We start from the raw sequence: 26065 nt of genomic DNA on the forward strand, positions 1-26065 counted from the left end.
TTTGTAAAAATGATCTAGATGATTTTTTTTTATACTAGTTAAAAAGAAAAAAAAACTCTGGAAATTGCTCACAAAATCACTTTTTCTCCAAGAACTACAAGTAAAGAAATGTGTGGCACATGTTCTGCATATTAATGAAAAGTATAGATTATTAAAGTTGGGGGGGGGGATATGCAGAATATTTGCAAATTTAAAGTAGTTCAGAGTTAGAAAAAAAAAATTGTCTCAAAATGAAGAGTTTCATTGTCAAGGTGGATTGTTATGTGCGTAGACAGAGCAGAAACGAGGTAACTGGAGTGCATTTTGTGTGGTCTTAAAAAAGGAAAATGAATGTAAATCTTATCTTATTCCATGATATATTTTTCTTAATTTTAGGAACTACCAAGGTTTTGAAAGGAGAAGGAATGCCAATTTATAGAAATCCTTTTGAAAAAGGAGATTTGTTCATTACATTCGATGTAGAATTTCCGTCAAATAATTTTCTGGATCCTACAAGAATGATTGTAAGTTGATATTCTAATAGCTTAAAAATGTTGGATTGGAAGGATTATTTTTCTTCTCTGTATAAAGTATCTTAAAGCATAAACTTTGAAAATGCATTTCCTATCTATTGTTTTTCTCCAATTTTAATGTTTTCTTTCTCAAAATTTTATATTGTTGCTAAAAAAGAAATATTCTTTTTAAAATTAGATTTGAAGTGGGGAATACCATTTTTAATGTAAAATATAAAAAATAACAATTATTTTCTCCCATTTATATCACAATTTTGAACAGCTGACCAAAGCAATTGGTTAGTCTGGGGCTAGAGTAGCAGTCACTTGCTGAAGGTACTGCACCATAGGACTGAACCTGAAACCACATAATTGGAAAGCAAGCTTCTTAACTACGCAGCTAAGCTTGCACCTTTAACTCTTTAGTATTTAAACCAGCCATATCTGGGCAAAATATTCTTCCTCTTTTTATGTTCAAACTGGCCAGGTCCAGCCTCTCACATCTACCCCACAATGTTAATCTAAAAAAATAGTCCCATAATCAAAATCTCAAGACCACAAGCTAAAAGTGGGATAAATTCAAAACAGTGTGGATAGATGTTACATTTGATAGAATAATCTGAATGCGAAAGGGTTAAATGTGAATGCTTTTTATTTGGGTTTCATTAAAAGCTATTTTAATTGGGGGGGGGGGCTTTTTGACAAGGGACTATTAATGAAATGAACAATCAGTTTGTGTTAGAGGGAAGATATTGTAGTTATTTTTGTAGCCCTTTAAGTTTTGTTTTTTTTTTTCAGTTGTAAAATTAATTTTCTAAGAATCCTGTTTACATACTATTTAATCCTCAATATTAAAAAAAAAAATTTTTTTTTTTTTTAAAGGAATTAGAGAATTTGTTACCCGCCTATTCTAAAGTAGATATTCCTATGGAAAGTGATAATGTGGAAGAAGTTACATTGGTTGAGTATGATGCTTCCATGAGAAATGCTTCTCGCAGAAATGAGGCTTATGATGAAGATGATGATGCTCATGGTGGCCGTGGTCCCCAGATGCAGTGTGCACATCAATAATGTATGTGTTATATATGATATGTACTGTATTTTTTTTTTACTGTAACTACAAATCATTGTAAATTCCTATATGAACTTATTTGGTTATATATGACTCACTTAACTCATTTTCCCAATCCCTCAAGAAAAATGATAAAAGAATAAAAGAAAAAAACGGAACAAAATATTGATTTTTTTTTTTTTTTTAAATAAATAAATCTCAAATAAAAGTTATAGTATTAAAATTCTGACTGACCTTTTTCTTCCCCATTGTATTTCTTTTCATGTTTTGAAGAAACCTTGTAAATTCCAATATTTGATGACTTTTAAATTGTTGTTAGTTAACTAGCTATGAAAGTGTGAATTTATTAACTCTTTACACTTTAGAAACATTAGTAAAACACTGTACAAAACAAGTTTCTATTTTTAATAATTCTTAACCATTGCTTTAACACTATATCCAGTGTTAACTCTAGGCTAGACACCTGTACAAAAGCAGGTTAACATTCCTGTTATATATTTCAGTAAAATCAGAAAATTACACAGAACAAAATACATATACTTTACATTTAGTCTGATGGTCCAAAAAGATTCTGAAGTCTCAGTGTCCCATGCATTTTTTCTTTATTCCTATCCTTATAGCTTGTACTTTCACAATAGACAAACAAAACATTCTATTATATTGCAGATTTAATATAGTTACATCAACTTGATTGATTTTTAACTGTGATATTTACTCCATAAGAGCAAGTTATACTAAGCAAATTCATTCCTTTACTTTTCAGATGCAACATTTAACAATGTCCATTGCCCATTTATGAAAGTAATTTCCATTTCACCACATACTTGGTAAATGATAATCTTGTGTTAGTGATTATATTTTTCCAATTAATATCTATGGACTAACAAAGTTATATGAAAGATGGTCCTGCCCATGCCAGCATGGCAAACATGTTAAATGATGATGGGAATATTTAATAGAACCTGTTTCAACCTATATATACCGAAATAAATCTGCAGTTCTGAGAACCCCTTTGTTGCTCCAAAGAACAAAGCATGCTTACATACACCACATTGTATGAAAAACTGCTGTCTAAGAAATTATCAGTCCAATTCTTCTAAAGTTGCTTGGCTTACACAAAGCAAGTTCTGAACAGTTAAAATATATATGCAACGTTGTATTCTGCACAAATATATTAGTAAATAAAATGTGACTTGGGACCAGACTATAATATATCTAGCAAGATACAGGTTCCACTCTGTGCCAAAGTTCTGGTTAAACAGAGCTAATGGGGACAACTCAACTTCAACAACAAAAATAGATTTGTGTATGTCTTGTTTTTTTTTAGTAATACCTAAAATTTGGTTTAGAACTGGATATATATATATATATCAATGGAACTGATACTATTTGAGCTATTATAGACATTTAGAATCCCTAAGTTTTCCCTTTAATACTAGTGAATATATTTATTTATCTTTATATTCTATTAAATGTTTAGTCATTATTTAACTGTTTAGCAATTTTGCTTTAAAAAAAATTCATGTCAAATGTTTTGGCAATTTTCTAATTTTATATTATTTGTAGATTAAGCCTCAATATAAGCATAAATATTAACATATTTTAGTCATAATTGAAAAACTGCTTATTAAACCATATCTTTATAGGATATTGTCAGCAGTTTGATTTTAACATTTGAATTGTCTGTGAGTGCAAACTGGGTATATTTTTCATTATTATATTTTAGGATTGTCAATTAAAATCTTGACTGTTTTTGGCTTAATTTTTTTTTCTTCTGAATGAAAAGACCAATTTGTGTAATTTATCAAGTTGAATAATATGAATTCAACTTAAGCTTTACACAAAACTGTTCCTGTTGTATATAACCTTTTGTACAGATATGTAACATAGAGGTGCACTTTTTTTTTTTTTTGTTAATTACATCACATTCTTGAGAGAAAATTGGTAACTGAGAAGAAAGTTTTCTGTTCCTGCTTGTATAACAAATATTGCTGCTCTTCTCAGTTCAAATAAATCTAAGCTATCTTCCAATCTTTTTTTAGTGTTTATGTCTTGATCAATTTTACTTACATATTTCATCCAGTATTCAATCAAACTATATTGTTTCAAAATTGAGCCATATTAATTGGCAACCATGAAGTAAAAGTAAGAATTTATATTTTTTCTTTTAAATAGATTCCTTTGATATTTTAAGAAAAAAAAATGGAGAAATAGGGAACAATTACATACTGGAGTAAATTTGCATTATTTAGTTACAGCTCTGCTCCAAGTTCAAATCTTGCCTGAGCTTTGTTTCAAATTTTAGTATCAATAAAATAAAGTGACAATCACTTTGATTTCCATCTGCTACAGATGGTCTAAGAAAAAGTTTCGGCACTACTTAAATACAGAGGTTCCAACGCATCAATGTGATGTTTTTACAGTGCATACTTGTTAGGGTTATGTAGATGCATTGGGGCCTCTGTATCTAAGTAGTACCAAAATTTCAATTGTTTTGGGAAAAGATAACATTCTTTGAACTAAAAGTAATGGGAGAATTTAGAACCAGTTCAGTAGTTTCAGCAGCATAACTTTGAAGTTGAAATGGTATTTTATATCAGTGTAGAAGTCTTGAAATTAAGTTAGTCATTGGTAGAAAAATAGCCTCAGACTGGAGACTTAGCTCTAAATATTTGCAACAAATTAGATTCTGCTAAACGCATCCAAAATCAAGGTGGTGGATATTCAAGCAGGTTATGAATTAATTCTGATATTGAAGTAGGCTAGGACAGGATTAAGTGATGAATTGTGTGTACAGCAGTGTTCCATACCTTCTGGGAATGTTACCTATTCAAGGAATAGAACTCTCTTTCAGCAAGTGTTACAATGTGAGTTAGTGCTTTCCATTTCTCTGTATAAGAATTATATGGCTTGTAAAAACATGTCAGTGCCTAAGCTAGGAGATTCTTCAGAGGGTTAGTATAATGGTGCGAAATAGATGACACTAGCATTATAAGCCAAAAGCTGATTCTGGTTGCTTTACCAAATGATCTGTTAGAATAAATTCTTGAGAATGTGTAAAAACAGATAGTGGACCTTGACTCGTAACCTTTGAGGATATCTTGATAATTTATAAGCTACAAGTAACCCATTATGTTTCCACAAACCTTAGACTGGTTTGATTAAGCTCCTATGTTTATTTTGCATTTCATGCAGATGATGTGAAATAACGTTAGCAATAGTATTTTTTTATGGCTATTTCTACAAATGATCTATAGAAATTCTAGCCAGGGCTGAATTTTGCTACGAGGTTTCGTAAATGTCAGATGTAAACAATAAATGAAATTGAAGATGAAAAATGGACGTATATGCCATATTTTGTGGAGTTTTTGCCCCTTCATCAACAATCATCTAATCCATTAATCATCCTCAAACACATTAATTAGTGTAAAGGTATTAGATACGCCAATTTACATATTAAACATTCCTGGAAGCTGGTTCATAAATATTCTTTTCTACTCTAGACACAAGGCTAGTCAATTAGATCAACCCCAGTATGCAACTGGTACTTAATTTATCAACCCTGAAAGGATGAAAGGCAAAGTCAACCTCAGTGGAATTTGAACTCAGAACAGAGACAAAATACCGCTAAGCATTTTGCCTGGTGTGCTAATGTTTCTGCCAGCTCGCTGCCTTAGTTATTAAAAATCTGAATGTGGTGTTGACTTATAAAAACATTTAACATATTTTATAGTTAATTACGGTTGCATAGCAAAATACTACATACCTACAGATCATTAGTTGGTATTAGTGTCAGAGATGGTTGTTCTTGAGAATTACCATTGTGTATATATCTACCTGTCAAGAGGTGGAAGTTTTGAATATTTTAGATAAGATCTGGCATCTCACATCAGAATCTCAAAACAAGATAATGCATGATTAACTCAAAACAATGGATAAATTAGCATTACACTCCACAGAATAATCTGAATGCTAAAGGGTTCATGAAGAACTCCCCCAAAATGTTTGCTTCAGTAAACCAATGTATTGCAATTGATTGGAATATTCATGTAATTTAACTTGTCAATAATAATAATAATAACTAGTCAAGAAAGATACAAATATATATATTTTAATACTGTTTCCATCTTTCAAAAAATACAAATGCATCATTTAGATCTTTATTAAATTTGCTAATTAACATACTTCTGAAAAACTGAACTTAATACATTAGCCAAATATTTTTCATTTTTAAATGTTACTTGTTAGTATTTAAAATTAAAACCACTGCTTTTCCTATGCAAGTACAAGGTCTGTGGAGTTACGTTAAATTATTGATTGCTGCGATTTATTTTTTTTGCCAAGGAAAAGAGCTTGCTTCATTCTGCTTAGCTGACTTCACATCTCAATTCTTCTCCACAGATTTTTTGCTATTTGATGTAAATGTTCACTTTTTTTTGTGTTTTGTTTTATAAAATCATCCCACTTGTGTTAGCTTGAAAAAGAATTGTTAAACAAAAAGTGTTAAATTTCCCATTAAGTAATTAAAAACAAAAGTTTAAGTTGATAATGTTAGCCTAATTACTCAAAATTGTGATGTGAATCTCTAATTAGAGTCAGTAAACAATTTTGATGCTAAATCCCGCCTACCTTAAATCTTCACTCCAAATATTCAATTTCATTAATCTTAGTCCATTTTATAAAATAAAAGTCTTTTAGAAAAGTTTTCATAAATGATTTGCAATAATTTAAAACCTAATAAACCTAGGTTACTTATTGTTTATTTTCAAAATAAATATCCCATTTTTAAACCCCTGATAAACTTAGTTAATAGTCATGCCAACTGGGTCGATAACAGCTTCGTACAGCACAGCACTCTCCAGGCCCTGGAAATAAAAGAAAAATAACCAGTTTATACCATCAATTAAGATATGAAGTGAATTAAGTTATTAGGGTCATGCATGGTAGAAAATCATTCTTAACCCCTTTTCTTATTATAAATGACTCAAATTTGACTTGTAAATGAATTTTCATTTAGCAATGTAAATTTTACAGGAAGAAAAGAGAAAGAAAGTTAAAGTATGAAAGATGAAATTTTTGAGAAGAAAGAAATCCAGAATTACTTCAACAAGGATGTGAAGAAAGAAAAGTGGGCGTGGGGAATTACACAGCAAAAAATGGGGTGGGATATTTATTGATTACAATCAGTTTACTCAACTACCTTTCTCCAAAAATTTACAACCATGTGGTTATGTTAGAGATCAACATTACTTTTGTTTCTGCGAGAAACAATACTGCATTCAGCACTCTAGAGACAATAAACTACCTAACAGTTGTATGCTAGGATTGAGTTTATTGACTTTACCCTTTCTCTACAAATGTTTGACCTATGCCAAAGATGGACATTACTATTAGCAAACTCATCTTCAAAACTGTCATTGGATTCACTTCTGACACATTACTGGCAAAAACCAAATGCTGTTTATTCTTTTTGGGTCTCCAAAATGAAGTTGGAACTTTTGGAGTAAGGACACGATTTGAACTGAACATAAAAAAAGGCTGGAACTAAACTGTAACATTTTACATTACTGCAAAGAGTGATTTTCCAATTAAGTCATTCTTGTATCTCTTTAGAAAAGCCTTTTGATCTGAAATTGGTGATTTAACTCAGTTTTACTCTATTACAAAGCACCTTCAGAGGATTAATGCCACAGTTGTTATCACAATAATTTGAAATGGTTGTTCCACTCTTTGGCATCTGCTGTGTTTAATTCCAGCAGCTCAAAATTTATGTTGAGCAAAACCTCATTTTTGTTCGATAACCATTCCTGATGGTCGGCATCATTGTTTTAATGTCCACATTCAATGCTTGCATGGGTTGAATGAAGTTGGTTTAAGCAGATTTTCTCTGGCAGGATGTCCTTGTTGCCAACTGTCACCCATTTGAAAGCAAGGTAAACATATTCCCATGGTTAGAGGTTTTCACAGATTATTGGGAATCAATGACACTGCTTGTATAACAGTGACACTGATTTACAACTATTATAGGATGTCAAGCATACATATTCACACATTAAATTACATATACATACATATGACTATTGGTGGTAGTCTATCAGTTATGACAACCAGAGTTCCAGTTGATCTGATCAACTGAACAGCCTGCTTGTGAAATTAATATGCAAGTGGCCAAGCACTTCACAGACATGCATGGCCATAACATAGATCAGAGGAAGATTCAGAATTTGAGAAAGCTGGCCCTTTAAATAACATGTACAACTCATTTTGGCCAACTTAATGGACTGGAGCTATGTGAAATAAAGTGTCTTGCTTAAGGATACAGTGCACTATTGGGAATTGAACCCATGATCTTATGATTGTGGGACAAAAACCCTAACCACTAAATCATTTACTTTCACACCTATTCTTTTACTTGTTTCAGTCAGACTGTGGCCATGCTGGGGCACCACCTTGAAGAATTTTAGTCAAATAAATTGATCCCAGTACTTTTATTTTTTAAGCCTGATACTTATTTTATCAGTTGTTTTGCTGAACTGTTAAGTCACAGGGGTGTAAACACCAACACTGGTTGTCAAGCAGTGGTGAGGGACAATCACAGAAACACACACACACACACACACACACACACACACACGTGTGTGTTATCAAAGATCAGTTTCCAAATTTTGGTTGGTAGGGATATAGACTCCAAATGGGTACCGTAGTCACATTTACCAGTTATTAATACTAACTAACTCAATGTGTGAATAAAAAACTCCAGTTAATTTGATATACTAACCTCAGTTTTATTGAGCAGTTAATTACTTCTTTTCATTTCTGCAGCAACTAATGCACACTGCAAAATTTGCATTTTTATGTGCACTTATTGTTAGTTGCCTCTTCTTTAGGGTGGTGTCAAGTGCATTGTTCAGATAGAATCTAAAATTCTATCTGGCTATAAATCTATTCTCCTTTATTATAAATTCATTAAATATATATATATATATGTGTGTGTGTGTGTGTGTATGTGCACAGACTGTTTCAGTTTCTGCCTACCAGATCCACTCACAAGGCTTTGGTCAGCCTGTGGCTATAGAAGTCACTTGCCCAAGATGCCACACCATAGGATTGAACCTTGAACCATGTGGTTGGTAAGCAAGCTTCTAACCAGACAGCTACTCCTGTGCCTATATATATATATATGCACATATATGTATATATATACATGCATGCATGCACATACTTACATACAATAAGCTTATTTCAATTTCCACTGCCAAATCCAATCACAAGGCTTTGGTTGGACTGAGGCCAGAGTACAAGACCTCTGCCTCAGGTGTTGCACGGTGGGACTGAACCTGAAACCATAATATTTCAAGAAAGCAAACTTTCAAATTGCTTACCTTTATTGAGGATAATATAGTTTGAAGTTGGCTTTTAATGCTTAAATCCTTAAGAATTGCATAGAAAAATCCTCCTCCACCTGCTCCAGCTAAACTCATTCCATAGCTATATGGTCGCAGTATATCCATCAGTTCTTTCAAAGCTGCTGGTTCACATCCAGGAGCCATGTTTTTCTTCAGTGTCCAGTATTTGTCTATGCACTGACCAACAGATTCCAAATTACCTTGAAAGAGTTTGAAATTCATTAAATTAACTTATGTATTGTAACAGAATATAACAAGATTGTGTTTTTATCAAGGAGAAATGTTACAAATTTTTTTTAGTCATTTGTGGCCATGCTGGAGCACCACCTTCAAGGGTTTAGTTGAACAATTTGAACTTGGTATTTTTCAAGTCTGTTGCTTTTTATCGGTTTCTTTTCCCAAAACTGCTCAGTTACAAGAACATAAAAAAACAAAAAAATCAACACCAGTTGTCTTAACATTGACGGGAGTGAGGGCAAGCACATACATACACACACTGGGCTTCTTTTAATTTCCAAATCGACTCACAAGGATTTGGACAATGTGGAGCTATACTAGATGCTTGATGCACAGTGGGACTGAACCCAAGACCACAAGGTTGGGAAGCAAACTTCTTAACCACACAGCCTTGCCTGCTGATAAGATTTCAAGAGGAAAAAAATCAACAAGGATTGTAAACATCATATCACTGATTCACTCAAAATGGTGACAAGTGAAACCATGGGATGTCAATTTTCATCTCCAGATCTATTTATAAGGGATTGGCAAGAAACTATAAGTTGAAGACATTTTCCCAAGGTGCCATGCAGTGAGACTGAACTTGGAACCATGTGGTTGGGAAGTGAACTTCTCAACTACACAGCTATGTCTGTGCTCTGTATAAAACAAGTATAGGAAGATGAAGTGGTGTTTGTTTTTTTATAATATTTTCTTCATCAATATTTTAATTGGGATTCTATGCAATTGTTTTCAGGTGATCTTTTTGTGCTGGAGGAAGAAAATTTTTTTCATCTTGGCTGTGTTGTTGATGATGTCTTAGGGTGATATCACTTATCAATTGAAACATATCATCACTTAACATCCTTTTTTTTTTTCCATGCTGAGCTAGAAGGCTGCACTGAGCTTTACTGTCTGCTTTGGTATGGTTTCTACAGCTTGATGCTGTTTCTAATGCCAACCAGCTTACAGAGTGTACTTGGTGCTTTTTTTCATGCTACCAGCACATGTGAGTGAGGTCACCAAGTACTTGCAAGATAAGACCCCCTCAACTGAATGGAGTAGAGTATTTAGGGATGTGAAAGTATGATAGTAGGGACACTAAAACAGGTCATTTCTTTATTGCCAACAAGGGGCTAAACACAGAGGGGACAGACAAAGGGATTAAGTCGATTTCATCGACCCCAGTGCGTAACTGGTACTTATTTAATTGACCCTGAAAGGGTGAAAGGCAGAGTCGACCTCAGCGGAATTTGAACTTAGAACGTAATGGCAGACCAAATACCGTTAAGCATTTCGCCAGGCACCTTCAAGATACAAGATGACAATGGGAAAGGTGAGGGGGTAGGTAAGTGTGTTGAAGTATTGAATCAGCAACATATCTTAGATGAGGAAATAGCCTGAAGAAACAAACCTCAGAATAAACAGCTAAGCTCAAGAAAACAAAGAGGAAGTCTTAAATAAAAGTTCCATTGATCAAAGAGGTTACATGTTATTGCTACTATTCAAGAAACCTGTATAAAACAAACAACATACCTTCGCTAAAGTGTGTGGCACAGTCATGAGCTAATTGTTTTAGATTATATATTGTTGAAACAATGCCAGGTTTCCGAGCGTACCATTCACGGAGAACATTCTGAAAATAAAATAAAAACTGTTAAACTTTCAGCTCCTTAGTATTCAAACTGGTGATCTCTGGCCAAAATCTTTGACATGCTTTATCTTCAAACTGACCAGATTCAGTCTTTCACATCTTGTCTACAATGTCATTCTAAAAGTAAAGTCAAATCATTGAAATCTCAAAAGCTACGAATATAATGCATGATTTAGGAAGAGCATCCAGCCATAGAAACCATCCAAATCAGACTGGAGTCTGGTGCAGCCTCTCAGCTTACCAGCTCTGGTCAAATGGTCCAACCCATTCCAGCATGGACAATGGATGTTAAATGATGATGATTAATTCAAAACAATGTAAATAAATAAGTGGATCTAGTCAAACTGATTCGCAAAACATGCATTTTTTAAAAGGAAGTAAAAAAAATCTGAAAATCAGCTATGATAATGTAGTCTTCCAGTCTTATTGCTATGAAGGTATGATGTTGTGGAGGAAAGATTTACAAAGGTTTAAAAATTGGAAAAATTGTTTTTTATCCAATAGCGAGACAGAAATGTTTTGCATTTAGCGAAACAGTGTCGACTTTAAGGTTGTACCCTGTGAAATTTATAGTTTAGTGTCATTGAAATGACTTGTTCATTGTAGGTTTCTAAGTAAACAGAAATACCTAATAAAATCAACATGTATCATCATACTGTTTCTTTTATCTATTCATTGATTATGTTTTTATTATTTTTTAAAATTTGTTATATTAATATATTTGTCTGCATATGTTTAATTTATGAGTATTTCAGTATTATGTATACCTGTCATGTATTTGTGTACATCATTAATATATAATTTCATGTATGTATTCATATATAAGTTTATATGTACATTCATGCATTCATGTGTGTGTGTGTGTGTGAAAAACTCTGAAGTTGAGTAACATTTTCATGCTTGGATTTGTAAACTGCGATAATAACACTGATCAGCAAAGAATTTATTTCAAGAAAAAGAAATGTGAAGCTAACGGTTAAAGAAATATTCCTAATTTAAATGTTTATGAATAGAATTAATCACTGTTCTTCCCTCATCCTAGTTCTTCTGTCATCCTAAAATAGCAAGGACCCTTTAGCCTAGTAGGGCACAAGGTAACCTTACAAGTGCACCCAGTAGACTCTATGGAATTGAGGATGATTTCAATCTCAAACCATTAGATGATACAACTCCAAGCCTCGTGGTCCTGTGTTCAAATACATCCATGTTCTAATAAATAGGAGCCACTCTCTCAACAATCTTTTATCCTTATAATAAAACCATAAGAAAGAAAGAAAGCATTTTCAGATGGGGAAATCAGCAATTGTAATATTACAAAGAAGAGAATATTGAAAATACACAACCTGTAGTAAATTTCTGGCAAGCCTTGTTTTTCCAGAGTAAATAAGTACAAGTCTTTGATTGAATAATTCTATGATATCTGGAGTGACACTGATGTGTTTGTAATCAATAAACAATGGTATTTTAGCCAAAGAACTTCCCAGGGTTACACCACCTAATAAACCCCCAACTTGGTCCTGCCAGCCACCTCCAGTTGTCATCAGTTGCTCCAGATAAAGGACCTAGAGAAAGAAAAAGAGTTATAATTGATTTATTCTGAAGAGGCACAAAAAGCAAATTTCATAAGAGTGGATTAATCAATAGAACCAACACCAGTATATTGCTGGTACTTAGTGTACATATCTTAACCCTTCAGCATACAGATTATTCTGTCAAATGTAATGCTCGTTTAATCACATTGTTTTGAATTAATTGGACATTATCATGTAGTTTCGAGATTTCAATGATGTGATTGCTTATTTTTAGAATGACATTGTAAGGTAGGTGTGAGAGGCCAGACCTGACCAATTTGAACATAAAACAGAATATTTAAGATGGATATGGCCATGGGGTTCTCTTATTTGTTTCAGTCATTGAACCACTGTCAACACCCTTCAAGGGTTTAGTTGGACAAACCAACCCCAATACTTACTTCTAAAGTTTGGTTCTTATTCTATCAATATTTTTTGCCAAACTGCTAAGTACAGAGATGTAAACAAACCAGCACCAGTTAAGTGCTTGTGAGGGACAAATACAAACACACACAAGGGGCAGGTTTCCACTTAGTTTCTGAATCCCAAACCATTCATAAGGCCTAGTGTTATTACAGAAGACACCTTTCCAAGGTGCTGTGCAGTGGAACTGAACCTAAGACAATGTGGTTTCAAAGTGAGCTTCTTAACCACACAGCCATTCCAATGCCTTGTTTCTGATATTATATTATATATTGTACATGAGAGATGTTTCATAAACACTGCAGCTGTGTTTCATATTTGTCTAAAGGCAACAAGGGATCCATTGAAGATTCAGCTGTCATATTGGTGAGTCAAGTGACTAAGTGGTTACTTCCTTATTTGGCTCATACTTAATATACCTATTGTTATATTTTGGGATGATCAGTTAGAAATTTCTTTTTTCTTTTTCGCTAAATGAACACATGCACTATATATTTGTCCTTCTGCTTTATTTTAGTATCCTTTGTTCTGAAATTTTTTGTCATACATCCTGTAACCTAATCAGCAACTGGCCATCCCACGTGTCCTAAACAACTGCCCATCCTAAACAAAAACCTTGTAGAAAGTTGAAGTTACCCCCACTCCAATTAAATCTGCCTTTTCCATCATCCCTCAACGAACTTACTCTGTTTGGAAAAGCCTGATTCCCCACCCTGCCTCAACTACATCAAATATTTGAGCCAATCCTTCTTGATGAAGAACATTTTACTTGTGGTCACTAACCTACAAGAGTTTAAGCTAAATACAAACCATAACAATTTCAGCAAGCAATCCCTATCTTCCTACAGAGATGGGTTACAAAGATTTTGAGAGAGCGAGTGAGAGATTTACTCCTCTCCCCCTTCGACACCTAAGTAAAGAACTAAATCAAACAAACAAACGTCAAAATGCATCTCCAACAGATGATGTGTTGCGTAGTTGTCGCCCTTGATTTGTTCTCTCCGTACTGTTTCAAAAGGTAAAGGGAAAAACAAATTGATATCGTTTGCTGAGGTTATTTACAAGATTGATAAGTGTTATGATGGAAGATCTGGTGAAAAGATTGATGCTAAAAGCAATGGTGTCATGGAAAGTTAATACATGTATTATCATCATCTTGTATATATGTAAGTGTGTGTCTGGGTATGTGTGTGTATGTCTGGGTGGGTATGTGTGTGTATGTCTGGGTGGGTGTGTGTGTGTGTATGTCTGGGTGGGTGTGTGTGTGTGTGTATGTCTGGGTGGGTGTGTGTGTGTGTGTATGTCTGGGTGGTGTGTGTGTGTGTGTATGTCTGGGTGGGTGTGTGTGTGTATGTCTGGGTGGGTGTGTGTGTGTATGTCTGGGTGGGTGTGTGTGTGTATGTCTGGGTGGGTGTGTGTGTGTATGTCTGGTGTGTGTGTGTATGTCTGGGTGTGTGTGTGTATGTCTGGGTGGGTGTGTGTGTGTATGTCTGGGTGTGTGTGTGTATGTCTGGGTGTGTGTGTGTATGTCTGGGTGTGTGTGTGTATGTCTGGGTGTGTGTGTGTATGTCTGGGTGTGTATGTATGTGTGTGTGTGTGTGTGTGTGTGTGTGTGTGTGTGTGTGCGTGTGTGTGTGTGTGTGTGTGTGTGTGTGTATACTTGGGTGTGTATACGTGCATGCGCGCTTGGGTGTGTGTGTCTGTGTACTCGTTTTGACATCATGTGATGGCTGTAAACGAACATCACCATCATACAAGAGGTGTCATCCATTTCCAGTTTACTAAGGTAGCATATCCAGTCATGGGGAGATATCACTTTGCTTGGAAACAGGACACATATCTGACAATAGAAAATCTGCCACAACAAATTTCGTCTGACCCATACAAGCGCGGAAAAGTGGACGTTAAATGATGATGATCCAACCAAATCCATCAAAATATCTCATTAAGTATTGAGATGTGCTGAATATTGTTTCTAACATATTTTTCATGGATGTTTTTTCTTAACCTTAATGAATGTTAAAGAAACAAATTTATTTGCATCTAATTTTCTTCTATTCCAAGATCCCTTTCAGTCATGGCCGGCCATAGATTTCTGTACCTGGAAAACTTCTCTCCAAAGTGCAAGCTAGACAAAATATTTTTGTGAAAGACCAGCAGTTCTCTATGGATGCAGGTTTCCCCTTCTCCACTCCACTAAATGGTGTCCAAGGAAAAAGCAAGGTTGATGAAGCATAGCACCAATGTTGTATCCTTTTACTCGTCTCAGGTATTGGACTGTGGTCATGCTGTGGCACTACCTTGATGGGTTTAGTCAAACAAACCAATCCAAGTACCTTGTTTTTTTTTTTGAAGTCTGCCATTTATTCTAACAGTCTCTTTTGTTGAACTGCAAGGTTATAGAGGTGTAAACAAACCAGTAATAATTTTCAAGCAGTGGGGAGGACAAACACTGACACACACAGGTGTACAGACAGACACACACGCATATATGCATAATAGGCTACCACAGTTTCCACCTACCAAATTCACTTTGGAATATATCTCACTTGGAATCAAGTTGGCAAACATGTTATCTCAAAAATTGTCTTAAATTCTTAAACATGTAATCATTCCAATCAGTTTAGAATTTTGCAGAGGTAAGCTTTTAGATATGTGTTTATCATATTTATAATTAGGATTTTAAAAAAATATTAAAAATTCACGTCTTTAATTCCTTCAATTTTATATTTTGCTTCTATAACGGGAGGCTATTGTTGGCCAAGATACTGACAGGGTATCTTGTGTCTCCCATTATAAATTTAAATCCAGTCAAATGAAGTATTAAGTCGAAGACAAAGTGAGATAACAAATCATCATCATCGTCATTTAACGTCCGTTTTCCATGCTAGCATGGATTGGATGGTTTGACCGGGGTCTGGGAAGCCAGAAGGCTGCACCAGGTTCCAGTCTGATCTGGCAATGTTTCAACAGCTGGATGCTTTTCCTAACACAAACCACTCTGTGGATGCTTTTTATGTGCCACTGGCACAGGCGCTCGAATAACATTTATTTACTGGCTCGAAGTTTGGCTCTCGTTAACCATTTCTAGCATAGTGTATCATCCACCATGTTGTATGTGTGAGGCAGCGAGTTGCTGTTAGTGAGACGAGCTACTTCTAGTGTGAGAGGCGTGCGGGAACAGAGAGTGAACAAGCTCAAGAGCTGTCTTATATAGGTATCCTTCTGGAAAGGCTTACTGTCTCATCGTGCATGCCCACCAGAAGTTTGTGAGATCTCGCTCCAGTCTCGAGCAGCTGATGGCTGCCAGCGAGATCACAATATGGTGCATCTGTGCGACACTACAAAGGGTTCCCTACTGAGAACTCAGGTTTGAAATTAAAAAGTTGTAGGAGAGCACAAGAATGCAGAGAATGGTAGTGAGAGCAAATAACAATAAGTGTTGCACAATGAAATAAGTAGAAAAGGAAAATTGATTACAATTAAAATACAAGAGACGTGCACTTTCAATTATTAGACTGCGGCCATGTTGTGGGGCAATGTTCTGAAGAATTTTAGTCAAACAAATTGGCCCTAGTACTTATTTTCAGTAAAGTTTGGTACTTGTTCTATAGGTCTCTTTTGCTGAACTGCTAAGTCATGGGGACATAAGCACACTAACACTAGTTGTCAAGAGATAGTGGGGGAGAAGCACATACACAAAGAAACACACAGACATACATATATATATATATATATATATATATATAATTACACACACACATACATACACAACAGGCTTCTTTCAGTTTCTGTCTACCAAATCCACTCATGAAGCTTTGGTTGGCCAGGGCTATAGTGGAAGACACTTGCCCAAGGTTCCAAGCAGTGGGACTGAACCTAGAACCTTGTGGTTGGGAAGCAAGCCTCTTAACACACAGCCATACCTGTGCCGATAATTTGCTCATGATTATTGCATAATATATATAAACAAAATAATCTATGACATTATCCTGATTGATATTGTATTTTCTGGCATACAAGTTAAATTTTTGAGACCAAAATTTACAGACAAAAATGTTTAAATTAACTTAAACACCAAAAAGATTTTGAAGGACCAAAAATTCTGAAACGCAGCATAGTTTGGAAAGACAGTGATGCTGTTTACACACCATGTTTACACTATGTACTATGTTGACCGGTAGGCTAGAAAATATGGTATCGTATAATAAACAGATTATTGAATGGTTGAAAAGGTATAAATTTCTTTTCTTTATGACTAAAAAAGAAAATTTTAAAAAGATTTTGTGCAGGGGTGGTTGTTAGTAAGAAGTTTGTTTTCCAACCACATGGTTCTGGGTTCAGTTCCAATGCATGACACCTTTGAGAAAGTGTCTTCTACTATAGCCTTGGGTTGACCTTGTGAATGGATTTGGTAGATTTTTACATGCCGGTGGCATGTAAAAAGCACCCACTACACTCTCGGAGTGGTTGGCGTTAGGAAGGGCATCCAGCTGTAGAAACTCTGCCAGATCAAGACTGGAGCCTGGTGCAGCCATCTGGTTCGTCAGCCCGCAGTCAAAATCGTCCAACCCATGCTAGCATGGAAAGCAGACGTTAAATGATGATGATGATGATGATGATTATGATGAAACTGAAAGAAGCTTGATAACTGATTTTGGTTTGTTTACATCTGGGAGGCTGCACCAGGATCCAATCTGATGAGGAAAAATTTCTACAGATGGATGCCCTTCCTAATGCCAACCACTCCGAGAATGTAGTGGGCGCTTTTGCACCAGCACAGGAGCCAGTCAGGTGGCACTAGCATCAGTCATGCTCAAATGGTGCTTTTTGCATGCCAGTCAGGTGGCACTGCCATTGGCCATGCTCAAATGGTTCCTTTTATGTGCCCAGTCAGGTGGCACTGGCATTGGCCACACTCGTATAGTGCTTTTTACGTGCCAGTCAGGCAGTACTCACATTGGCCATACTCAAATGGTGCTTTTTTACATGTCACCGTCACGGGTGCCAGTCAGGTGGTACTGGCATCAACCATACTTGAATGGTGCTTTTTATGTGCCACTGGCATGGGTCCCAGTCAGGCAGCACTGGTATTGGCCACAAAAACTAATTTGGTTGGGTGTGAGGAGGATGCTCCAAACCATAATTATGCCAAAATTTATTTCTGCTAAGTATATTAAAATTGAATGATCCTCACCGAATGCAGTAAACTTTTAGCATCAATAACTTTTCCAGCAGCAGTTACAACAGCAGCAATAACAGCACCAGCTAAGATACTACTCGTGCCAAGACCTATGTTAAAAAACAAGAAAGAAATATCTCTTAGAAATTTCAACTGCAAAAATTTCGTAAACCAGATAAAATTAGAAGTTTAATTGTTTAGTTTAGCAGGATTTTAACGCTTTTGATACCAACTGGCCTGAGATGCCAGTTTGGCTTAGGCCGTCTCTAGCTCTGTAGTACAAATGTCTTATTTTCAAAAGTTCTGAATTAAAATCTTCCACCAAACCTTAGTCATAATTTATGGTCCTAACACCAGCTGAATGATAACTATACTAAATTCTTTGTTACATTTCAAATTAATTGAAAGAAACACACAGCATCTCAACAGAAATATGGTAGCAAAAGGGTTAAAGTGATCTAAATGAATTAAAAAAAAAACCTTTCATTAAACTTCAGTTAATTTATGTTCCAAATACCATCTTAACCCTTTAATATTCAGATTATTCTATCAAATCTTTTCTTCTCATCATCTTTTAATGTCCGTTGTCCATGCTGGTGTGGATTGGACAGTTTGACCAAGGCTAGTAAGCTGAGGGGCCATGCCAGACTGATTTGGCATAGCTTCTATGGTTGGATGCCCTTCCTAACGCCAACCACTCCAAGAGTGTAACAGGTGCTTTTATGTGCCACTGACACAGGTGCCATTTGTGTGCCACCAGTATCTGCCATGACTACAATTTCGTTTGGCTTGATGGATCTTCTCAAGCATGGCATATTGCCAAAGGTCTCAGTCATTTGTCATTGTCTCTGTGAGGCCCAACACTTAAAAGGTGATTTTTACATGTTTCGGGCACAGGTGCCACTTATGCCTATTTATTCACATTGCTTTGAATTTATCCTGCATTATCTCACAGCCTTAAGATTTCAGTTATATGGCTGTATATTTTTTAGACTAACAGAGTAGGGCAGGTGTGAAAGGCCAGATCTGGCCAGTTTGAACATAAAACAGGTGGAGTATTTTGGCTAGATATGACTATCATTATTAACCCTTTAGCATTTAAACCAAAGTTATTTTACTAAGTTCTTTATTAAGTTTGTAATTAATTAAAATAAAGGTAGCATGTTTCAACAGAAATACAGTAACAAAACAGCTAATCAGCGTCTGTCACTGACTGTGTTTTCTTTCTTTCTAACGAACAGCAATTACTTTCATTGCTGTATATTCTGAGAAGTTAAGTGAGAGCTGCACACCCACCAATGCTGGTAAATTTACTATGTAATAATCTGTTCATGTATTATCATGTCATAATCTAGTCATAATTTGTTTTCAAATCTAATAATGCACACTCAGAAACAAAGATTAAGACAAATTGTAGTTATAGTTTAACATTTATGTTCATTTTTGAGAGAACAGTGAGGCAAACATGATAGCACATGTCACTAATGTGGCTCAGATTAATAAAGGAAATTCACATGAATCTGCAGTGACTCAAAGTAATCTTAACGTCTACATTCCATGCTGGCATGGGTTGGATGGCTTGATAGAATCTGGTGTGTTCAAGGATTGCATGGAGCTCCAATGTCTGTTTTAGCAAAGTTTTTACAGCTGGATGCCCTTTCTAATGCCAACCACTTTACAGTGTGCTTTTTCCATGCCACTTGTGCTATGGATGTCATGATATTTATCAGCTTCAATAATAACGTTTATTTAAGGCCAGAAAATATAGTTGTATTAAAGGGAAAGAACTCCTGTAGATAAACGTAAATTGATGTCTTAGTGTTTTCCACTTCTAACTAACAGGTTCAAAACCACTTATTTTAGGAGAGGAGACCAGCAGGTAATATCGGGGCAAGAACTTGACAGGTACTTTATTTTATCCTTACCAGAAACACGAAAGGGGAAAGTCGACTTTGTTTAGTTATAAAGGGTCATAATTAAATAGTGCAAAGCAGTTTGTATATAACTCTACCACTATCTTTCATTTACTTGTTTCAGGCATTAGAGTGCAGCCATGCTGGGGCACTGACACGAATAATTTTATTTGAACGAATCTACACCCCCAACTACTTATTTTTAAAGCTGGCATTTAGTATATCAGTATCTTTTTCCGAACTGCTAAGTTACAGGGATGTAAACACACCCACACCAGTTGTTAAATGGTGGGGAAGAGCAAAGACACACACTCATATATATATGACAGGCTTCTTACAGTTTTTGCCTATCAAATCTACCCACAAGGGTTTGGTCTGCCTGAGGCTATAGTAGAAGACATTTGCCTAAGGTGCCACACTGTGAGGTTGAACCTGGGAACAAATGGTTGAGAAGCAAATTTTTTATCACACAGCCACACACTTGCACCTATTGAATATTATTAACCATCTAAATGTAAATTTTATCAGATTAAAAAATGACAAGACTGCAGGTGGGTTTTGAACCATAAGTCTATCAATTGCCAGATGACTGTGATACTAATTACACTACAGTTACCATTACATTTTTTTTTTTACAAAGTGTATATGTATGGGTGAGTGCATGCGTATTTGTGTGTGTGCATGCAAGGGCATGTGCAAGAGTGTGCGTGTGCGGGTGTGTGCGCACGCGAGCGTGTGTGTGTGTGTGCAAGTGCATGCATGTGAAAGTGCATGCATGCATTTGTGCATGTGAATCTGAATGTGTGTCTCTTAATCTGATTTTTTAAACGAAACTTTTCAATGTCCCGAAGTATCACATCTAGTGCTGGATTTATCTATAAATCTGACAGACAAAAGTCAGAGGTTTCAAAATTTAAGGATCTTCTAGCTAAGATGTATGTATAATTTTATTTGTGAGAATGGTAGGGAAGTAGGAGCCTGAGGCCTCACATCTAAATCCAACACCGATAACATCTGTTGCAGAGGTAAGTGGTTAATCAAGAAACATTAGCAGAACAGGTTTTAACCCATTGCCTGCCATGAGACCCATTTGGGGATCAGCTAAAAACAGTCTCAGTGCTGGTTGTTTGTTGTATTTAAAGTGAATTGCTTATGTACACTGCATTTGTAGAGGTGTATTTAACAATATTTAGGAGATAAACCTTGTCATTATTAGCTCTGGTTAATTCTAGAGCACATTTTATATTATAAATCTCAATTTTTGAACTACAAAAAACCTTTTTTTGCATTTCCCATTTATATCATTCATTGATATTTCATACACATTTGCATTTGATACTATAGTTTCCGAAAAGCTAAAATGTTTATTATTGCAATTGAATAGAAAGGGATAAATATGCATTTTTTCAGCAATCCCCATTTGGGACTTTGAAAAATTTATAATTTCCAAAATAATTCACATATGAGAAAATTTAAATACTATATATTATTTTAAGTCCTGAAGACCTGGAAAAGCCAAAAAATATGAATTAAAAAATTTGGCTGTTAATGGGTGAATAAGTGAGCATCATATAACATACACACAAATATGCATATAATGTGTGTGTGTGTATTTTACTTACCAGATCCTTGAGGAAGATCTGACCAAGAATGAATTTCAAAGCCGCCTTTATATTTAGAAATTAACTGATCTTTGAGAGACATGGGTGATGAAAGGCATATAAGATTCACAGAGAGGAAAGCTGCTTTGATAAGAGCACCTGCAAATATTAAAAACAGTCTTCTTGGTAAATTGAAGTCTACATGTTGATTGAAATGATAAACATAAGTTTGTTAACTTATAACACAGGGTTATTTAACATCAAAATAATTTTATTCTTCTCAATATCAACCGGTGTACACATATTTACAACTACTTATTGATTTTCAACACTATTATATATGATGGGTTAGTCCATATTACTCTATGAGGAACATAGGGCCAGTTTCTTGGTTTCTCTAGCATATACAAGGGGGTGCTGAAAAGATTCCGGCTTTAAGGGGTTAGTGAAAGGCCTGGCTGGAGGCCCAATCTTCCAAGTTCTTTTGCAGGGTTTAGAAAAACTGAAAGATGGCTGCAATAAGTATAAATCTCAGAGGGGTATTTGTTGAATAAAATCATAATCAACTGAACCTCCTGTATTTTCTTTTACCCAAAGCTAGGAACTTTTCCCTCATGTATTACTCACTGGATGGGACTCTGGTCTACTGCAAGATTATTCACTTATTACATAAGTGACAACATTCCTTCCTGGATAAGGTGCCAGTCCATTGCAGGGTTAGCTTCTCAGCTTTTACTGGAATTTATCTACAGCTGAGTGGACTGACGCAATGTGAAAAGAAATGTTTTGCTCAAGAACACAAGACATTGCCCAGTTCAAGATTACTTATGATACCCACCTCCCCACCATGTCTTTCATTAAATGTTCCATTGCATGAAACATTTGGTGTTGTGGTCAGTTTTGCTTGCGTGAGTTTCAAGCAAGGCAATAAACCCCCACTCCCAGTCTATCAAGCAATGGACAGCCTGGACATGATTACATGAAGAAGAAGTGGAAACAAATGACACTGAAGTTATGAAACTATATTACCTTGAGCATGAGGATTAAAATAATCTTCCAGCTGGTTTAGCTCTTCAATCACTAGATGGACATTACCATATACAATGACAATCTGAGGACTACACAAAAGAAAAGTAAAAAGAGAATAGAATTAAAGCAGGCATAATAATCCGTAAATTGCTTGTTTTCCAATAAAATATTACATTGTATATTTTATTAACATCTATCTTCTGTGAAAATTTCACAATTCTAATGCAAGCAAAAATCTATTTTCTCTCAAGGGTACCTCCATCTTAAAAATTCTGACCATCATCATAATTAAATCAATTTAAAAAACAAATCAAACTTCATTTTAATGAAAAAATATTCTTGCCCTTTTCACACAAACTTTTTGTTTCTTTTACAAAAAAAATATTGCTTCACCAGTTGACACCAGTGTGTCAATATGTTTTAAAAACCCAACTAAGGAAGCTTCCTCAAGGTCACTTAAGTTGCTAGAAATATCAGCAAAATCTCTCTCAAATCACACTGTACCAACTTATAAAGGATACACTGGACAATGTGGTTCGTGATATACGAAATAGTTGAGATGGTCACAGCAGGAATGCTTCTAATCATAAGGTCTGTTAGATGAGAGTTAACCTTTGGTGGGGCTAAAAAATACTGACAACATATTTCATATAAAATATAACCCTTTATAGTCCGAGTTAAATTCCAACTTACCCTGACTGGTAAAATAATTATCAATTAAGTTTAGAGTATAATTCAATTGATTGCGTGATCCCCGCAAATTTATAGCATTATGCTTATATTAGAAATCAAGCACACACTCACTTTCCATTTGAATTGAAATATGAAAAAAAATAGAAAACTTACTTTTCTATTCTTTTTGCCTTTGCTCCAATTGGTTTCTATAGTAATATGAAAATAAACAAACAGAAGATATAAGGGGAAAAAAACATTAAATAACACTTAAAATTTTACTAAAAAAAACCCACTTAAAATTTTACTACTGCTTCATAACATGGGCACAAGGCTAACAGATCAGAGGAATGGGGTATAGTGAATTACAAAGACAAAATCAATCCTAATGAAGTATAATTCAAATCTGGAAGGATGAAAGACAAAGTTGAACTCAGGAGGATTCAAAATCAGAACATAAAAGAGGCCTAATTAAACACTGTATAGCATTTTGTCTGTCCTTCTAAATCTGCCAAACTATTGCTATCAAAATTTTAATAACTTATTAACTAAACTAATTAAACCAGCTGATTATTTTTTATCAGATAACAAAACTATCACATTGTATAAGGTAGAATGGACGAAATAAAGACACAATTGAGAAGAATAATGTCAAATGCAATTCAACTTTTATTATTTTTCAGTTTTATCTTATTCACAAATAGATTTTATTTTTTTATCTCTCAGGGAGGCTGGAGCTTTACCCAGTTTCCATCATTCATAAGTGACAGATTACAACACTCCTCCCTGGATATGATGCCAGTCCATTGCAGAGTTAACTTTCCAGCTATTGCTGGAACTCATCTATAGCTGAATGCTAGATTTTATTTTTTATCTCTCAGGGAGGCTAGAGCTTCACCCAGTTTCCATCATTCATAAGTGACAGATTACAACACTCCTCCCTGGATATGATGCCAGTCCATTGCAGAGTTAACTTTCCAGCTATTGCTGGAACTCATCTATAGCTGAGTGCACAGGAGCAATGTTAGATGAAGTGTTTGTGCTGAACAGCACAATGCACCACTCAGTCCAGCAAACCATAATTGTAAGATTGTGACAGCAACAAATCTGAATAATCACCATTTTTATTTCCTTTTCCTAATTCAGTTACAACTATAGCTTCAGAAGTTAAAAATTAATGAGCCAACATGGCTAGCATGTTTGGAACCCTTGTCTTGCTCATCATATCAATTTCCTGGAAACTGTTCAGAAATATGCAACCAAACGAATACCCACCATCAGGCGTCTGCCAAACTCTGAACATCTTGCTTCTCTAAGCATGGACCCATTAAAACTCTGACAAGTGGCTACTGACTCGGTAAACACCCACAAGACTATCCACCATCTTCCCAAAAACAACTTTGGGCACCTTTTTGAATTCCATATGTCTAACACTCATGGACATGCTTATAAAATCAAAAAACAACACAGCACCCATGACTTTTGTGAACATTTCTCATGCTCAGAATTGCTGAAGCATGGAATAAACTACTTGCATCAGTTGTTAACTGTCGAGACACTACATCCTTCAAAACTTCCATGCTTCCTGAAATTCACCAATAATACTCCTGATGTGACTCCCATCATTTTTTTTAAATGATTCATTCCTGTACATTATCTTATGTATTGTTCATGTCATTTTGGCTACTTTTTCTGATGATTTATAGTGGTCTGTGACTCAGTATTAATTCTTAGGTGACCTTCCAACTCTTTTATTGCTAATACTTACTGACCTTTTATGCAAGAATATTTCTGATCTCAAAAAATTGTTATAGTGGGCCTTACCTTTCCATTAATGGTAATAGAAACTCCAGTCACTGCCCCACCACATTCATATGTAATAGGAGGTGTATCTGTCCAGCCACCACTAAGATCAAGTCGAGCAGGGCACTCCACTGTGATCCATTTTTCATAATCAGGCAAAACGCCATCTTTCACTTCTACAAACTGAAAATTATAAATAGATAAATAATGAATTATTGAAAGAGTGCATCAAAATGTTTCAAGTGTGTTTTGTTTTGTTAAATACACTTTCTCATAAAATATAAAGAAACTTTCAGAAAAATAAAAGGAAATGGAAAACAAAAATGTTCTCTTTCTGAAGTTAGAGCCATCTGTATATACTCACAAGAATCCATGAAAGGGGTTTAGTGAAATGTACTAAGCTCAATATAATACTAGTGTGGTTGGCTGGTTGGTAGAATTATTAGAACATTGGACAAATACTTTGTGGTATTTGTTCTGGAACTTGGCATTCTGAGTTCAAATCCTGCTAAGTTCATCTTTCAAGACTTGGTGAAGTGAATTACCTATTAAGTACTAAGGATTGATTCCTTCCCCCACTTCATTTCTTAGAATCAGCTGTGCTGCATTGTGGAAAAGGACATGGGGAACGATTCACAATATCCCTTTACTCCAAGATAATCACTTCCACTTAATCACAGTAGAAAAATGTGTTTACTGAGGCTCCAGCAGAGCATGGCATATAAGGATGATAATCCTCCTCATCATTTTAACGTCCTTTTTTCCATGCTGGCATGGGTTGGATGGTTCAGCAGGAACTAATGAGCCAGAAGTCTGCATTGAGCTGCAAGGTCTGCTTTGTCATGACTTCTACAGCTCGATGCCCTTCCTAATGTCAACCACTTTATTTGACATGGGGAATATTTGAAAACAAAAGTGCAAGGTACTTATTTCATCGTCATCATTTAATGTCTGTTTTCCATGCTGGTATGGGCTGGACAATTTTTCAGGATCAAGTGAGCTGCAGGGTTGCACCAAGCTCTATTGTCAACT

At 35.3% G+C, this 26065-nt stretch overlaps 2 protein-coding genes across 5 annotated transcripts in view; one reads left to right on the forward strand and one right to left on the reverse strand.

Annotated features, from left to right (window-relative positions):
- The window catches only part of LOC115220789 (dnaJ homolog subfamily A member 2), a 29623-nt gene extending 26024 nt beyond the window's left edge, over positions 1-3599 (forward strand). Inside the window, exons 9-11 of one of the 2 annotated variants that reach the window (XR_005002678.1) lie at positions 376-503; positions 1374-2792; positions 2826-3599. Coding sequence is in view for 1 of the 2 variants with exons in the window: in XM_029790934.2 (XP_029646794.1) it covers positions 376-503; positions 1374-1562 (317 nt within the window). In the remaining variant the exon portion in view is untranslated. Of the gene's footprint in view, positions 1-375; positions 504-1373 lie in introns of both variants that reach the window. The other variant, XM_029790934.2, reaches the window with a different exon arrangement.
- A 2054-nt stretch (positions 3600-5653) lies between these two features.
- The window catches only part of LOC115220697 (L-fucose kinase), a 65079-nt gene continuing 44667 nt past the window's right edge, over positions 5654-26065 (reverse strand). For all 3 annotated transcript variants that reach the window (XM_029790831.2, XM_029790832.2, XM_036510470.1), the window contains exons 20-28: positions 25055-25216; positions 23405-23439; positions 22559-22647; positions 21551-21688; positions 18031-18125; positions 12183-12401; positions 10722-10821; positions 8946-9169; positions 5654-6428 (exon numbers count right to left, since the gene is read on the reverse strand). In XM_029790831.2, the coding sequence (XP_029646691.1) occupies positions 6366-6428; positions 8946-9169; positions 10722-10821; positions 12183-12401; positions 18031-18125; positions 21551-21688; positions 22559-22647; positions 23405-23439; positions 25055-25216 (1125 nt within the window). In that variant the 3' untranslated portion in view covers positions 5654-6365. The remainder of the gene's footprint in view (positions 6429-8945; positions 9170-10721; positions 10822-12182; positions 12402-18030; positions 18126-21550; positions 21689-22558; positions 22648-23404; positions 23440-25054; positions 25217-26065) is intronic.

This window comes from Octopus sinensis, linkage group LG17 (genome assembly GCF_006345805.1).
Source record: "Octopus sinensis linkage group LG17, ASM634580v1, whole genome shotgun sequence".
NCBI classification, from domain to species: Eukaryota; Metazoa; Mollusca; class Cephalopoda; order Octopoda; family Octopodidae; genus Octopus; species Octopus sinensis.